Source organism: Hoplias malabaricus, chromosome 11, assembly GCF_029633855.1.
Source record: "Hoplias malabaricus isolate fHopMal1 chromosome 11, fHopMal1.hap1, whole genome shotgun sequence".
Classification (NCBI taxonomy): domain Eukaryota; kingdom Metazoa; phylum Chordata; class Actinopteri; order Characiformes; family Erythrinidae; genus Hoplias; species Hoplias malabaricus.
Window position 1 is genome coordinate 18057128 of NC_089810.1, and position 17703 is coordinate 18074830.

Sequence of the window (17703 nt, forward strand, 5' to 3'; positions counted from 1 at the left end):
ATCAAGTGTTGATAACGTTAATATTTAAAATTCATGATATTTCAAAAAGAGTGATGCATTATTACAGTACATTATTCATCATTCTTTTTTACAGAATTTCAAATACTGAACAAAACACCTAAAATATATTTTTAGCTTTTTCCTTTGTTAATATGGTAAATAATTCCAAACTTTTGAACAGCAGTGTACTGAAGGGCATTGGGTTAGAAAATATCTATAATCAAAAAGTATAATCAACATTAAAAAAGGTTCAGCCATATAACATAAAACTGCGTGGACATAAGCACACACACACACACACACACACACACACACACACACACACACACACACACACACATAAAAGTAAATCACAGGGACAGACAAAAATGACAAAAAAATATCTCTCGTGTCTCTCTTGGTCCATCTTTGGTCCATCTTGAATGTCTCTCCTCATTTTCTCTCTCTCTCTCTCTCTCTCTCTCTCTCTCTCTCTCTCTCTCTCTCTCTCTCTCTCTCTCACACACACACACACACACACACACACCCAAAAAATCAGTATATGACACAAACAGGCAAACAGCAAATAATCTCTCTCTGTCACTCTCACACTTCACCTCTCAGTGTCTCTCTCCCCCCACCTGCCCCCCCACATACACATGCCTCAGCAAACACACATGTGGTACTCACCTTCTCCCTGGCAGAAGATAAACCTTGACAAAAGGGTCTGAATACCCATTGTTTTCTCTGGGGGCGAGATTTCTTGCTTGTAGAACATGGACGATCAAATTACCCATATTTTTGTCATAGTTGATTTGAAGCTATGAGAAGAACAAAGAGAATATGATCCTAAAGACAACAACTTTACATATTATGTTCTGTTAATTGGGAAGGCCAATGAACTGGTTCAGCATATGAACTGGTTGTTGTGTCATAACTAATACATGACATATGCTGCAAAGCACACACACACACACACACACACACACACACACACACAAAGATGATTCATATATTCATGTCATAACAATCAGGATATCATAATGTAAAATAATCTGACTCCTCTCTCTGATTCTGCAAATCAGCTGAGCAGTGGCCAATCAGATTGTTACTATACAATAACCAAATACACCAATTAACCATAACATTATGACCACCTCCAGGTTTCTACATTCATTGTCCATTCTCTCAGCACAAATACACACAAATGCACAAAGTTTTCAAGTGTATTTCAGCTAAAACTTTATGTTAGCTCTGTTGGAATTGAAAAGTTCAAACCATTTTAAAAGGTTGTAATGTGGAGGTACATCAACAGACACATTGAGGTGGGCAGAGGCAGAAGCCAGATGCCAATACAAGATGGAGTGTTTGTGTGAGTGATGTGAAGACTCACTTGTATTTCACCAGTGATTGGATGTGGCTGTGGTTTCAGAGCTTCTGCAGACTGAGAAATACATGTACACAAATTAAATAGCATGTGTGCCTTGTATCTGTATTAAATAAAGATTGAGATGCAAATATATTAACACATAATTACAAGTGCATGCACACGCACTCATCCCCCCCCCCCCACCACCACACACAGTCACAGTATGTAATGTCCTCTTTAATTAATATGTCATGTTTTCGACCAGAGCAAACAAGTCTGCTTCAGTCAGAACTCATAATTACTTACAGTAAACATGAAGATAAAGATGAAAAAGATCAGCATAAAGTCATACCACCTACAGCTAGAGACCTGCTGCATCAGACAGAGACTAAGCACATTTAACCTTCAACTTCAAAGACACACACACACACACACACACACACACACACACACACACACACACAGACTGCAGTACCTTGCTGCTGTGGCGCTTCTTGTTAACAGAGGGGGAGCCCGGCTGACCAGGACTGGGCACTGCGCTGGAGGCAGCTGACCCTGTGGCTGAATGCAGGTGTCCAGCCTTCTCCAGAGCAGCAATCATGGAGGCAGGGGCCTGCTGCTGAGACACCTTCTGCAGCTCCGCAGCCAACTGCTTAGGGTCCACACCTGGAGAACGCTGCCGGTCAGCTACAAGAGGAAAATGTCTTTTTTTCCGTTCTGCATTTCTGCATCATGTATGACAGCAGACAGATTCATAGTATTTATGGTTCATACCTTATATATATATATATATATATATATATATATATATATATATATATATATAATGGCAGATTTATTATTTTATATCTAGCAATAAAATAATGATTTATAGCTTGTGAATTTACCTTAATTTTAATTTTTGATTAATAAGTCTGTCAACAGTTAAGAATGTATTTTTTTCCATCTCCTATATATAATTTCCCTTTTAGAAATACAAAGCTTTATGTTGGCTGAAGCAATATACTGAAAGATGAATGCATTTTTATACTTATGTGCTTGTGTGTGTGCGTGTCTTTGTGTGTGTGTGTGTGTGATGGCCACAATGTATTTCTTATTTCTCCTTTCTCTGATATTATTATCATTGCGCTGATCTACAGCCCAGCACATTTACTGCAATATCACACTACAACAGCGGATAGAACATTTCAGATGAACATCAGATGCTGTAGTAATCTTAAAGCAGATCAGCACTCACATATTGCAAAGACAAAACAAATAACATTTCAAAAGGTTACTGTGCATTAAATGGAAATTCATAATGTGTCATTAGGCTGTTTGTGGTTCGCAACAGTGCTAGGGAATATCAAGCATCATAATTCAGTGAAGAGACAGTGACGACAAACTTACCAGCCTTTAGCTGGGACTGTAGCTCCAGCTGCTGTGGATGCTCTGAATCTGATAGCATGTTCAGGTCTCTAAAAACAAGGCAATTTCACATGCAAACGTTTACTTACATATATAGGGCATATTTACCAACCACGTGTAAAAAGTTGCCATTACAGACTGTTATGATGCAGTAAATACTATTGGGGATTCAACCAATCCCTTCCAAGATCACACATTCCTCATCTGAGATATAGGAAGCCAGCAAACTGCTGCTGACACATTGTAGTTGGAGAGCTTATTGTTCTTGGAGGAGAACAGTAACTGTTCAGTCCAATTATTTAAGTAAATAGAGGCATATGTTTGGCTGGCATCCTGCTGAGTGATGTTGGGAGGGAAGTCTTACATACCCAGACACAGCAAGGTCAGTTATGCTCTCTTGGACACCAGACGTCGTATGCAGAGGCATTTTTAATAGTTCAATATTTACTGCTCTATTTTGAAGCTTTAAGTGCAATAGATGATATGATACAGACCTAAAAATTTGGGTACTAGACTAGCTGAACTACCTTTTTTGGTATATACATGTAAATGGCATTTTATAGATAGAACAATAAGATAAAATAAAGTTAACTCACAGGCGCACACATATCTCTGCATCCCCACTCTGCTGCTGGCCCATGATGCTCAGCACTTCCTCATAGGTCTTTCCTGTCAGAGGGATTCCGTTCCACTCCAGGACTTGCATTCCTGCAGTGTGCACAATACACAGAAGAAGAGAGTGAAATAAACCCCTGAAGCCACAGTGACAAACAGACTTTATTTAAGTTGCAAAATCTTCCTAAAATGTGTTTCTTGGTGCACAACAACATGAAATGTGTGGTTAGATGTGGGTTTTATGACAAAATGAACATCATGATAAATTGTCAGGAGTTTTCTCCCTGTGTCTGTGTGGGTTTCCTCCAGGTGCTTTAGCTGTGAGTGTGTGAGTGAAAGTGTGAGTGCGTGGTACCCTTAATATGCACACAGATCTGTGCAGTATCAGCTCATGCAAGCCATTCTAAATATGATAAACATGCTTTTATTGTTGTTGTAAGATGTACAATTATATTTTCCCTCTTCATTTAACCCATCCTTGGCAATGAACACCCACACACATTAGTGCACTTGGGGCCGTGAGCATATACACGCCCATGGGTGGGCAGCCAGCCACTTGCACCTGCACCTGCAAAGCAGTTGTTTGTTAGGTGCTCATGGGCATTTCAGCTGTGGACTTTGAGGGAGGAGTCAGGAAAGTTCATTTGTTCCAACTAGCAAGCAAGGTAGCCGAAGATGCTTTAGAGTACATTAAAATGACAAAAAAGATGCAATTAAATTTTAACATGCAGATATTATTACGAAAGTTCCATTTCACTAGGTGGAAAATGAGTCCTGTTTGTTCCTGTCCGGGTTTGTCCTTGTTTTCCAGTAGTCAGTAGAGAAATGACCGATTACACGGCTTATTCATTGTCAGTTCAAAGTGTCATTGTCGGTTCTACAATTTTACCATATTGTCCTCTCCAGTGTGTGGTCATAAATGCTGAATCACCCGTTTATCCATTTATAGAGCTTTGTGGTGTTTGAAAGAATATTCGTGACTGAAGTTTCTTGAAGTTAGCATTTAGCAATTCAAAATATACAGAGGTGAGAAAAAACGGTTCATCTTCTAGAAACGTTACAAGGACACAGGAGTAGACATATATAATTATATATAAACACACACACACGCACACACCATTTGAATTCCTTTTATAATAGCTCCCTAAAAAGACACCCTATTCAATTAGAGGAAAGTGTCTGCCAGGAAACTGCAAGCACAAATAAATGAGTTGAAGAAAAAGAGCTGAGAAAGAACACTGCAAACCACTCCCAGGGCCAACTTCTTGGCACTTACATAAATGAAAGCGAGTCTTCAGATAGGCCTTTTGCTTACGGAGCTCTTCAGCAGCTGAGACAACAGAGGAACGTCATTCACATGTCTGCGCTGCTTTCTACTGCTATTCATTAACCCTTAACGGCAATAGAGTCAGACAAAAAATTTAAACAGCTCTATGGAAAGAGTAACAATATGTCTGCATCAAAAAGAATATTAATTAACCATAACCTTATTTGGGGATAATTTTCAAAATAACGTTTAAAGTGCACACTATAAATATATATAATATTTATTTGTAAGTTATATATAAAAGTCAATACCAACAGCTTAAGTACAAATCAACAGCTTATTGAATGGAACGAAGCATTTTATGCAGAATATAAAATCAAACTGCAACTAAATGTGCATTCATTTCTTCATAGAGGAAAATGTTTGTTTTTGTTTTGGCAGAAACTACATTTTAGTTCTGTTCAACCTTATAATGAAAAGAATTAAAGGTGACTCTTGATGTTGATAAGTCTCTAAAATAATAACTCAAACACCAAGGGATCTCTTTCACTCTCCCAAAGGCCATTGCATGCTCACTTCAGCTCCATATCTGAGAGAGAGTTTTATCTAGAGTGACAGAAGATGCTGAGTTAGCTACAGTCCACCGAGACAACACAGCCACAGTGCACAGTAATCTGAAATGAGAAATGCCTGCTTAAATTAGCTAAAACATGCCTGAAATGTGGCCAAATGTTTTTTTAAGATGTGCTTTGTCTCAGAATTTGAGAACAGGAATATCAATTACACCGTAAAGGTACCACATTAATATTCTCAGAAAAAGAAAAAAAAACATCACCAAAATAAAACGCTCTACAACTGAATTGCTGTTGTCAGCATACCCTTCCTGGCCCTTTAGCATCAGCTATGGAGCTGTCATATGAATGTAAAAATCTCACCTTCTACAACCTTCCCTGTTCTCTCTGCAGTGCCTCCAGTCGATACTTTAGCAATGTACGCTCCAATCTCTCCATTAGTGCCCGGAATCTCTTTTCCGCCCACCACTCGTATCCCCAATCCATTCCCTTATTGTTCCAAGAGAACAGCTCATGTTAGTTGTTTTTGTATTGCATTTTGTATTAAATAACATTCTGATTTTTATTTTTTGTTTTTTATTAACACATAACTGTACATAATAATTTATAAAGCTAGACAGTGTTGCATTGAAAAGTGTTTTTACAGGTGATGCTGGCTTGTAACTGCTGTAGACTGCTAGGGTGCGTAAAAGTGTACCTGAGGCAGTGTGGTCTTTAGGGTCCCGCTGAAGTTTGATACAAGTGTGAGGGAAAGGATAATGCAAAGCTTTCACCTGCAATACAGCACAAAGTGTGAATGTTCTAGTGAGTAGCACAAATTTTATCATCTTTTTTTTTGTTCTTGCTGTTGTTATTATAAATAAGTGCTAAATACCACAATTTTATGTAATGTAGGCAAAGACATCTTAACAACACAGTCAACAGAGAGTGTGTGTGACATCTTAGCATAATCAATCAATGATTGTAGAAGTTAACCCTGTGGTTTTTACTATGTGTACAAAACCTCACCTGTCTCCTGTCTTGTCCGGACTGTGTTCCACCGCGGCCATCACGAGGTTTATCAAACCAATCAGTCTCTTCATGCTGCAGATGGTAGGCTTTAAGAGGAACAGGGAGGAAAGATACAATTGCACCACAATACTGATTCATCCTAAAGGTGTCCCATTCCACCACCTTTTCTCCCCCTAACATTACCCCTTACCACCTCTGAGGAGAATATTAGGAAGTTCGATCCTGATGGATGTGGATCAAACAATGGTGCTGACCTTGGCAGTGTTTGATTGGTGGTAATTCAATCTGGTGGGCTGACCTTACTTGAAATTTAATAGGCATGGTAAGAGGTGAGGGCTATAAAAGCAGTGAACTGAGACACAAACAAATCCATATGTACAGGGCATGCGTGTCTCTGCATGCAAACCATGTCCCCTACACAGGACTTGTCCACACATCATGCTCAGATAGTGGGACGGAGATGAGATGCCTTCTCCACACTTCACTAGAGTAGTAAATAGATAAACTTCAGTATCTCAACACTGTCAGCTGGCAATATACTTTACAGAAGAAATGCGCATATTGAAAAGACATTACATAGCACTACATAACTGTAGAATACAGTACTGTGCAAAAGCCAGAGACCACTTCCCTAAATTAAGGGTTTTGGAAATACTATGGACCCTGCTGGTGACATCCATTTGAAATAAATAAAATCTTGGGAAGAATGTAATAAGGCCTGGGAATGAAAAGGCACGGAAACGAGATATGAAAGGTGTAGGAAGAACTTAACAATGTGTGGGAATGAGATAGCAGCTACTGAGAAAACGTACATCTTTTGGAGACAAACTGATATTTTTGTCTATTCCTGCTCAGAAAGAAAATATATAATGATAAAACTGAAACTAAGCTGGGTTCACTAGATAACTATTACTTCTGCCATATTCCTTTGACTTGTGCTGTAACAGCATCACCATTTAAGGTAGAAGCAAAAAAAAATCTAACATGATATACTTTATGGATCAAACATAATTTTATTAATAATCACTTGGTACTTTAAGAATTTAAGTTTTCTGGATATATAATTGTAGTAGTATATAGGTATATGCATACAGCTAATCAAGCAGCTGGAAATGTTTTTTTTTTTCCCCAACATTAAAAGTGCCCATCTCTCATGACTTTGGGTAACTGAAGACCTAATTCAAATAATCTTATTCCCATTCAACACATCCAGATATCCAAATAATTTATCTAAATAATTTTGATTTTTTTTTTTTTTTTTGTAGAACTTTGGGTTCCTGTCCATACAGAAATGTTGAATCTTTTCATTCAGTCATTGTGTGGAGGCAAAAGAACAAAGAGTTCTAAAGACATGAGACTTTAACTAGTTATTGAAAAATCCCATGGTCCAACCACCTGTAGGAGAGGTAGTGGTCAGGGTCTGGTGCAGTGTGGATCGGGGTAGCAGTTGAGAACAGGGACCCTCTGATTCTGATCCTTTGTTACTGAAACTAGTTCTTGGAACATGGAATGTGACCTCTTTGATGGGAGCAGAGCCTGAGCTGGTGTGCGAGGTTGAGAGGATCCAGCTAAATATAGTCAGGCTCAACTCAACACGCAGCATGGGCTCTAGAACTAATCTCCTCGAGAGGGGCTGGATGCTCTTTCACTCTGAAGTTGCCCAGGGTGAGAGGTATAGGAGTGGGTTTACTCATAGCAGCCCAGCTCAGTGCCTGTATGTTAGGATTTACCCCATTTGAAGAGAGGGTGGTTCCCATGCACTTTCCTGTTGGGGAACCGGCTCTGACTGTTGTGTGTGCTTGTGCCCAAATAACAGCTCTGAGTACTCAGCTTTATTGGGTTTGCAGCCCAATGAGAAGTGGTGGAGATGAGAATAAACACCTCCAAATCTGACACCATGGTAGTCAGTCAGAAAAAGGTGGTGTGCTCTCTACAGGTTGGAAGTGAGCCCCTGCCTCAAGTGGAGGAGTTCTCATGGGTCTTGTTCACAAGTGAGGGAAAGCTGGAGTAATAGGTTGACAGGTGGGCCGGTGTAGTGTTTGCTGTTTGCTGCAACGTGGACTCTGTATTGGTTTGTTGTGGTGCTGAAAAAGCAAATCTCTCAATTTACCATTCAATCTACATCCCAAACCTCAACTATGGTCATGTGCTTGGAGTAATAACCTAAAGAACGAGACCACAGATACAAACGGCCAAAATGAGCATCCTCTGCAGGGTGTCTTGACTCTCACCTTAGAGACAGGGTGAAGAGTTCAGACATCCAGGGAGACTCAGACCACGTTGAGAGGAGCCAGTTGAGGCGGTTCAGGCATCTGGTACGGATGCCATTTGGATACCCCTCAGTCATAACCGCTTATCCAATTCAGGGTCGTGGTGAGTCTGAAGCCTACCCGGAATCATTGGGTGCAAGGCAGGAACACACCTTGGAGTGTGTGCCAGTCCTTCACAGGGCAACACACACTTACACATTCACTCACACCCTCACACCTAAAGACACTTTTGAGTCACCAATCCACCTACCAACATGTACCGACGTGTTTGGACCATGGGAGGAAACCTATGTGGACACGGAGAGAACACACCAAACTCCTCACAGACAATCACCCTGGAGTGGAAATTGAACCCACAACCTCCAGGTCCCTGGGGCTGTGTGACTGTGACACTACCTGCTGCGCCACTGTGCCTCCCTCCTTGATTTATATAGAGTAAAAATTATAAATACAGTTTCTTTGTCTGATCATGACCCTGTGTGTTTGTTTTTGTTATTTATTTAGTAAAAAAATAGCAATAAATAACAACTACAACAAACTAAGTTCTTCTTGTATTAATAAATCCCAAAATACCAATCACTGGGCATTTTGACAGGAAATTAATTGTATGAAGGAGTGTTTTCTGATTTTTGCACAGTACTGCACCAGTTTTGCATAAACCATTATGAATATTCAAATTCATCATCTAATAACTTGAACACTCTGTAAAAATGTTGTCTCATTAATTCAGACATTTAAGAATGTCATGTTTTCAAAGTCAGATAAACTGGTAAACTTTATTAAGTTGACAGATGTCATAGCATTCTTGCATATTTTGTCATAAGGGGGGGCAGCATACAATCTACTATGGTGTTGAAGCCTCTTAACCAGATCCACTTACAGTATAATCATTTTACAATGTAGGTAATTGTAGAATTAATTAGCCTTGCCCGATTACTATTATTTGTGGTGTACTGGTGATGTATTACTAGGGCACAGGCAGAATATGGATGAAAATTCAAGAAAAAGGGGGATTTCAATGTGCTGTTCTCTTTCACATAACCAGGATTCTTTGCCTTTACATTCCTTTCAAATGTTTCCGGTCCAAATGTTGTTTCACACTGCATTTCCAACTGTAAAATTGCCTCAGACAAGGTCTGCAGGCATATACTCTTACCGCTGTGTCTTTACATTGCCTGGTATGTAGGCACCCTAAGTTATAACATTTATACCTGGATTTTTCATATTTTTATTTGTTATTATAAAGATATTTTTGACTCATTATTTCATTGAAGCAGCTATACTTCTGACCATGAATTTAGACAATGCTATACTCATACAGCATAGTAAACTTTTTACCCCCAAGGCTATAAGAAATTCACCTGTTACTTGGTCAAATATGACTGTTCTACAAGAACCATCAGTTGGATATGTCTTAGAGTTTGATAATGATATACTTCCTGAGTTACAATAGAACGGTATGTTCACTCCTTCACTTCTGTGAGGATGCATCAATCATGCTGTGAACTTATGACCCTATGATGGACTGAACTGAAACTTCACCACACTGAGATAATTATCATGGTAAAACACGTATGTTGGCATGTAGATATGCATATGTGTTTGTTGATATGATTGGGTCATGTGAGAGTTACCTAGTGCTGTATATGAATATGAAATTCCAGGATGGGGCTGAGGTGCACCACAGAGATATGCCCATCACTCATGACTATGGCACGTATGGGGCGAGTTGATTTATGCTTAATGGGATTTTAAATGCCATTGTACAGTAACTCTCACCTTCTACTTTCCACCTAGGACCACCTGCTGTGATGCAAACATTGCATTTCAGTGGATTTGTAGACAAAGTGTCCAATGCAATAGCTTTCATAAATGATTCTGTTAAAATGTGCCTCTAAAAACTGCCCATCATACTACACACAGTTAATAGTGCTGTAGTATTATACTCTTTAGTGTTCTCTACCAGAGGCAAGTGCACACAACAGTGCCCTGCCAAGGATGAAAAATGATTTTTAGGGCACTGGCATGAAAAAACTCAAAACTGGCTATTTGAGAGATATTTGAGAATGTAGAGTGCTCAGTCAACAGCAGCACTTCAAAAGATAATACAGGCAATTTGTGTAGCTAACTTTCAATGACCCTTAACAATACCTTTACTGCACACAAGTGTAGTAATTTATTCAAACAATTAAAGATATGACAAATACACTCAGTCATTCAAGTTAGTCATGCCAGCTCCACTAGTTATAGTGCATATATATATATGTGTGAAAAAATTAATAAAAAATAATAAGAAACCTTCTTTGAAACAGGAATGTTCCTATAGCTGCCAAACACATCCCTTTCAAAGAAGTGGTATAGTGGACATTAGTTAATTATCAGTCAGTATTACGCTGCTGAAATTACGATTGGCTTAGTGTAGATTTAAGTATGCTCATGGAGTTAGCAGTGACATACGGTTTTATAGTTGCATTCTATATTTAAGCAGGGTTATGATGGTTGACTTATAGAATACAACTACAGTATACTCTACCGTGTCTGATACGCTCATGATAGAGCCTGGGATCACTTCTGTGCAAAACCATCAGTGGGTCATTTAGTGCTGCAAACCAAAGCATATTCACACTCTTAAAACTGCTTTGGGATGATTTCTACATTGTAGTTCTGCCAGTGTTTCATGGTCCAAGAATAAATCTTATGGCTCAATAAATCCAAACATCCATCCATTTTGTTTAGTAGCATACATATAAATAAAACTCAGTGTTGCATCTAAGCACTACAATATTACTGCAGTTAAATTAACTCTTTCAGGGCCCGTTTTGAGACAGATTCCCACAGTGTAACATTTTACTCAGATGAACTGCTTAGAAATAACAAACCTATTCAAAGTGTTGAAAGCATTTAAAAAAAAAAAAACATTGCTGAAATAGTGTGTTTGTGTCAATGCTATTAAATGGTTTAATTTGAAAAAAATATATATATCAAATCTATTCAATGTGTAATGCAAGATTTACAAAATGCAAGATTAACAAAATTATTTACAAATGACATTTTTCCTAAATTAGATAATAAATGAAGTGCACTTAAACATCAAGAGGCATCTTATACTACATATTATGTAAAAACAAACATGCAGAGGAAAAAATTGGTTTCAACTAGGGTTGGGCGGTATCACCCTTGTACCCTTGTACTGTCATCCGGCGCTTCAGGACAATATGGGTTTATGGCTGAGGCTACAATGGAGGACAGTAGAGGGTTTAATTGCCCTGTGGAGTGGACAGAGCAGGGTTAATTTGCTTAATACAGATTGTAGGATAAACTACCATTCAAATTAGTCTTTCTTCTCTATTTTGACTGAAAGTCATGGAAGAGAAATTTGCCATAATTTTCAAATACCTCCAACTTATATAAATTTCATAGTATACAATATTACAATCATACTGACCAACCCAAGTTTCAACAAAACCTACAGTCCCAACACAACATTCAGGTTAATGATCACAAAAAAAGCCATGCAGTAAATAGCAAGCATTTTGATTTTATTCAAAGAAAGAAAAAATAAGACTTCCCTGAACAGTTTTCTAGCCACTGTATATTAAGTTTAGTCTTGATATAAATATTCATGAATCCTCAACTAGAAACCATTTTTAGACTGAGCTTAAACAGTGTCCAGAAATCAAGTTCATAATTCATTCATGACAGAGTTAACATGCAATGAAAAAAGATATATAAAAAATATAAAACAAAGTTCATTTAAAGAGTTAAACATATTTAAGTATAAGTAATATATTTTATTGTATCGTGCCTCTAAAACATAATATACAAACAACCCTCTGTCCAGATGTATGTAAAATAATCAATACATTTATTTGCTAGAAAGGTTGCTTTTGGGCCATGTATGACTGTAATTGCATAATTATATTCATTGTCTGTAACCGCTTATCCAGTTCAGGGTTGTGGTGAGTCCGGAGCCTACTCGGAATCAGTGGGTGCAAGGTGGGATCACACCCTGGAGGGGGCGCAAGTCCTTCACAGGGCAACACACACTCACACATTCACTGACACTTATGGACATTTCTGAGTCGCCAATCCACCTACCTCTTTGACTTCCTGCTTCCTTGCCGTTCAGATGCTTTGCTGCTTAGCTCCGATATCTTTTATTTCTGTCCTTTTATTTTTTCAAAACCTACTTGTTTTTCTGTGATAGAGTATCTGAGCTTTTAAATATACACAAGTCAGCGGCACTACGAAGCCAAAACTGGATATTTTCTGCTTTTGATACTTTTTAAAGTGATTGCTCTAGGAACCAGGACTGTTCCAACAACCAGGACAGTTTCAACAGGCTACAGTAGAAGAAACTTCTGAAATGCCTCATCATTTTGTTCAACACATGTGCTGTCAGAATTGTTATGGACTTCTACAGAGAATGTCAGCTTTGGAAAGGGATTTTTGGAACCTACTATCAAAGTTTAAGGACTGACATTTTGGAGCTGTGCGAGGAGCAAAAGTAGGTTGGAGTATGACAGCAGACAGCGAGCTGAGGACCTAACAGAGCAGCGGACAGTGGAGGGACACAGATCCAGACCAGAGGATTGTGTGGATGGCAACACTACTGTCAGTGAAGATAGAGATGGGCAATGGGTGCAGATTGAAGCTAGACCCAAACGCTGTGCTTTGTATAGCTCTGTAGTCTTGTCTTCTACTCCAGGTACCACAGCTGGTCCAGGAAATTCAGCTGCTAAACCTAACACTGCTGAGAGATCACAGCCCAGAACCAGACCAGAATATCAGTCTTACTCACTTCAGCTGAAAAACAGATTTGAACCCCTGCATGCCCTTCGTGAGAATCACAAACGCAGTGAGCACAACACAGAAAGTGCCAGAAGTGTCAGCCAGTCACAAAACCCTAACAAACCTACAGCAGACACCCTGATCTTTGGAGATGACACTGTTAATGGGGTAACAAACCCAAAACTCATAGTGCGACGAGCCAAACATAACAGTCCCTAAACTTAATGCAAAGCTTCCAGCTGTACTGGCCGAGTACACGAATGTGAATCGGATTATTTACACGTTGGAAAGAATGACACTGTCAAGCAGGAGTCTGAAGTTTTAAAAAGAGACTTTAATGACCTCCTTAACACACTCAGTAAGTTCAACATACAATCTTTCATCATTGTACCTTTACCTGCAATATGTTCTCAAGGTTACTGGGATTAAACACCTGGCTACAGAACAGCTGCAGGTCAAATGGACTGAAATTCATTGACAACTTTAACTTGTTTTTTGGGAAGAGAGAACTTCTTAGGAGAGATGGACTGCACACAAACAAGACGGGTGTTGAACTTCTGACAGACAACCCCATTTTCTCAGTGTGCAATCTATTCACTTCTCTTGGTGGTGGCACATCAGCACCAACATCCAGGAACTCTGCTGTACAAGCTGATGACACAATGTCAGAGCCAGAACATCCTCCCCCCACTGAGGACAACCTGAGGGAGCAGCAGACACTGGACATGAGTGGCAATGACCAACTCTATCAGCTGCCAGAGACACCAAAACCCCAAGAGGAATCCTCCATGTCCTCTATTCCCCCACACCCCACATCACCCCACCTGAACCTCCCAGCAGCCATGGAGAAGCTGGTATCGGCTGGGACAAGGCCGTCACTTTCCTTGTCTGCCAGCCCTCAGGTGCAGAGAAGAACTACCCCAGCTTCTACTCCACCCTCATCTACTGCCACTTCCCCACTGCAGTTCCCCAGACTGTCCCCTAAGAAAAATCATGCTCTATCACCACCTAGAGCACCTCAAAGGAAGAGACAAGCTCCTCGACCCCTGGAAAGGCAGCTTCGCTCACGGCCCCATCGCCAGCAGGAGCTCCACACAGTTTCGTCAGCTGATAAGGACGAGGAAAAGTGATGTTTTTCAGGTCCTGGCTGCTGCAGTGATGATGTCAGCAGTACATGTTTTCAAAACAAGCTTGGACCTTTGGTGCCTGTAATCTCTCCCATTCCAGTACTTATCAGAGAGAGAAAGAACAATGAGTTCAGGTCAGATTCTGTGAATGTAGCCAATCTACAGCATATAAAATGTGAGACAGAGATTCTGTGGCAAAGTGCACGAGTTACTAAGTTAGCTCTTCTAAATATCAGATCTCTCACAAACAAATCACACTTAATTAATTGTAAGGGTTCAGACAGGGGCCCAGTTGCCCACTAGGCCAACCCCAGCCAGCAGAGGGAGACATGGAGCCAACACACCTTAATTAGGAGAAATCAGCAGCACCTGTTTCTCTCCTACTTAAGGAAAGCCAACACGCACCTCAGTGCTTAGTCTTGGGTTTCTCTTTTCAAGAGTGCCACACAAGCCTGGCTGGTAAAGTCCCTAGAGTGTTCTTCTGGGTCTCTTAAATCTCCTTTAGCCTTTTGTTGTTTGTTTATCCATTATTTAAAAAAATAAATAATAATAAAAAATATATATATTTATACTTTACTTTTCTCAAATCTTTTGGTTTGGCATCTTTGCCTATTTAGCTGTCTTTTCCTTCTTTAATTTGGGAAGCCCCCCCCTTTTTTTTTTGTTCTTAATTGCCTTTTGCTCTCAGCTTTTGAACCATTCACTCTTTCCTCTGACTCCCTCCAATCCCTTGTTGGTATCTTTTAGTTAAACTTTGTTTTCTGGTTATTCTGCACTTGAGTCCATTAACCAACTACTCCACTAGTAGCTCACTTAGGGTTCCTTGGTTTTAACCCATCCCTGGGTAAGCTATCATATTACAATTAATGACTTTATTACAGCAGATGGGCTTGATTTTATACTTTTAACTGAGATTTGGCTAAATGAATGTAGTGCTACAACTGTTTTAATGGAGTCGACTCCTCCAGATTTTAATTTTTTAAATGTATCTCATGCCAGTAGAAAAGGTGGAGGTCTAACTGCTCTGATCTATGGTTCTTTTCAGTGCAAGCAGTTATCATTTGACTTCACAACATCCAAGTAGCATCCTCCAGGGTGTATTTCCACCTTGTGCTCAATGATTCCAGGTAGGCTCTGGACCCACCGCGACCCTGAACTGGTTAAGTGGTTAAAGATAATGAATGAACAACATTTGAGTACCTCTGTGCAGTTCTGAAAGGGACACCACAGATATTACTAGTAACTGTCTACAGGCCTCCGAAGTACAGTGCTATTTTTATTAATTTACAGAGATGCTGTCTTTTATTTCTACTGACTTTGACTATTTTGTTATTGCTGGTGACTTTGACATACATATCGACAATCCCAAGGACTGTTTTGCCAAGGAACTACATGCCATATTGAACGTTTTTGGTCTTTCACAGCATGTTACAGGGAATACACATTGTCATGGTCACATGCTGGATATTATCTGAGTCTCAACATATCAGGGACTGTGAAGGATGTTGCGTTGTCAGATCGCTACTGTGTGTTCTTTGTGTGCCTCACTAGTCATCAGAGACAGAAGAGTTTGTATCAAGAAAAGGATTATAAAGGACTGCACAGCTACACTTTTCATGAGTAAAATGTGCACTACACCATGTGAACAATCCAACTCTGATCTCCTGAATAGTTTTAATTCAAAAATTGTCAGGGTTATGGATGAGACTGCGCCAGTTAAAGTGAAGGCTGTCTTGCAAACAGAAAGCACCATGGAGAAATTCTTCTGATGTTCAAATCCAAAAGAGGGAATGTCGTGTAAAACAAGTCTTCATATTCACAAAAATAGGCTACGTGAATACAACAAGATATGCAAAACACGACAATCCTATTTCTCTAGCATCAACAATAACAGTAAAATCCTCTTCACTGTGGTCGACAGACTTACAAACTCATCCACACCAATGGCCCCTGAACTAGTAACAACTGAAAAATGTAATGAGTTTGCATTCTTTTTTTAACACTAAAATCCAGAATATCAGACAAATGATTAGTACGTCTATATCAACAATGAGTCTGTACTCTCTACATCACGTCATATAAACCCCTTAGTTAAAATGTCATCTTAAACCATCCACTTGCAGCCTTGACACACTACCAACCAAATTTTTAAAAAGTGTTTCACACTATAGCACCAGACATACTCCAAATTCTAAACACCTCACTCATGTCAGGGGTCTTTCCGAGCTCACTTAAACTGCAGTTGTAAAGCCTCTTCTAAAAAAGACATTTAGAATCATCTCAGATAAGTAACTACAGACCAATTTCTAATTTACGATTCATTGGCAAAATCATTGAGAAGTTTCCAGGCAAATCACTAGTTTCTTGTCCATAAACGGTAGCCTAGACAAATTCCAGTCCTGGTTCCGGTCTAATCACAGCACTGAGACTGCTCTAATCAAGTTAATTAATGACATTTGCTTATATACAGAGGCTGAAAAGATATCTCTTCTATTACTTCTGTACCGTAGTGCTGCTTTTTGATACCATTAACCATAAGATTCTTATAGATAGACTCGCAAACTGGGTTGGACTCTCAGCAACAGTCCTGAAGTGGTTTGTTTTTTTACCTGGAAGGCAGGAACTACTTGGTAGAAATAGAAAATAATATTTCAGAAAACATGCCATTGACCTGTGGTGTCCAACCAGGGCTCTATTTTTGGTCCACGTTTATTTAATTTATATATGCTTGCTCTTGGCCAGATTCTACAGGACTATGGGCTGTCCTATCATAGCTATGCAGATGATACTCAGATTTACATGGCCCTGTCTCCAAATGACTCTGGTCCAGTTGACTCATTAAGCAAGTGCCTTGAACACATCACTAACTGGATGGGACACAACTTTCTACAGCTGAATATAAACTGATAAAACTAAGATTACATTATTTGGGAACAGCAAAGAGAAACAAAGATTGGCTGCGTATTTGGACTCGAGAGCCCTCACATTTAAAGACCTTTCTCGCAACCTTGGTGTATTAATGGACTCAGATCTCAGTTTTAGTAATCATATTAAAGCAGTTGCTAGATCAGCATTTTACCATCTTAAGATCATCAGTAAGATTAGAGATTTTCTGACTAAACCAGACCCGGAGAAACTTATCCATGCTTTTATTTCTAGCAGGATTGATTACTGTATTGGTCTCCTAACTGGACTTCCAAAAAAGGCCATTAACCAGCTTCAGCTGATTCAAAATGCAGCAGTTCTCACTAGGAGCAAAAGAAGAGATCACATCACCCCATCCTCAAATGGATAC

The 17703-nt window shown here is 39.4% G+C and overlaps 1 protein-coding gene across 3 annotated transcripts in view; it reads right to left on the bottom strand.

The window, feature by feature from the left end:
- pclob (piccolo presynaptic cytomatrix protein b) overlaps positions 1 to 17703 on the bottom strand; it is a 60023-nt gene that overhangs the window by 13869 nt on the left and 28451 nt on the right. For 2 of the 3 annotated variants that reach the window (XM_066685582.1, XM_066685580.1), the window contains exons 9-17: positions 10270 to 10296; positions 6218 to 6306; positions 5907 to 5982; positions 5573 to 5698; positions 3352 to 3463; positions 2738 to 2805; positions 1824 to 2035; positions 1373 to 1423; positions 670 to 800 (exon numbers count right to left, since the gene is read on the bottom strand). In XM_066685582.1, coding sequence (XP_066541679.1) covers positions 670 to 800; positions 1373 to 1423; positions 1824 to 2035; positions 2738 to 2805; positions 3352 to 3463; positions 5573 to 5698; positions 5907 to 5982; positions 6218 to 6306; positions 10270 to 10296 — 892 coding nt within the window. The remainder of the gene's footprint in view (positions 1 to 669; positions 801 to 1372; positions 1424 to 1823; positions 2036 to 2737; positions 2806 to 3351; positions 3464 to 5572; positions 5699 to 5906; positions 5983 to 6217; positions 6307 to 10269; positions 10297 to 17703) is intronic. The other variant, XM_066685581.1, reaches the window with a different exon arrangement.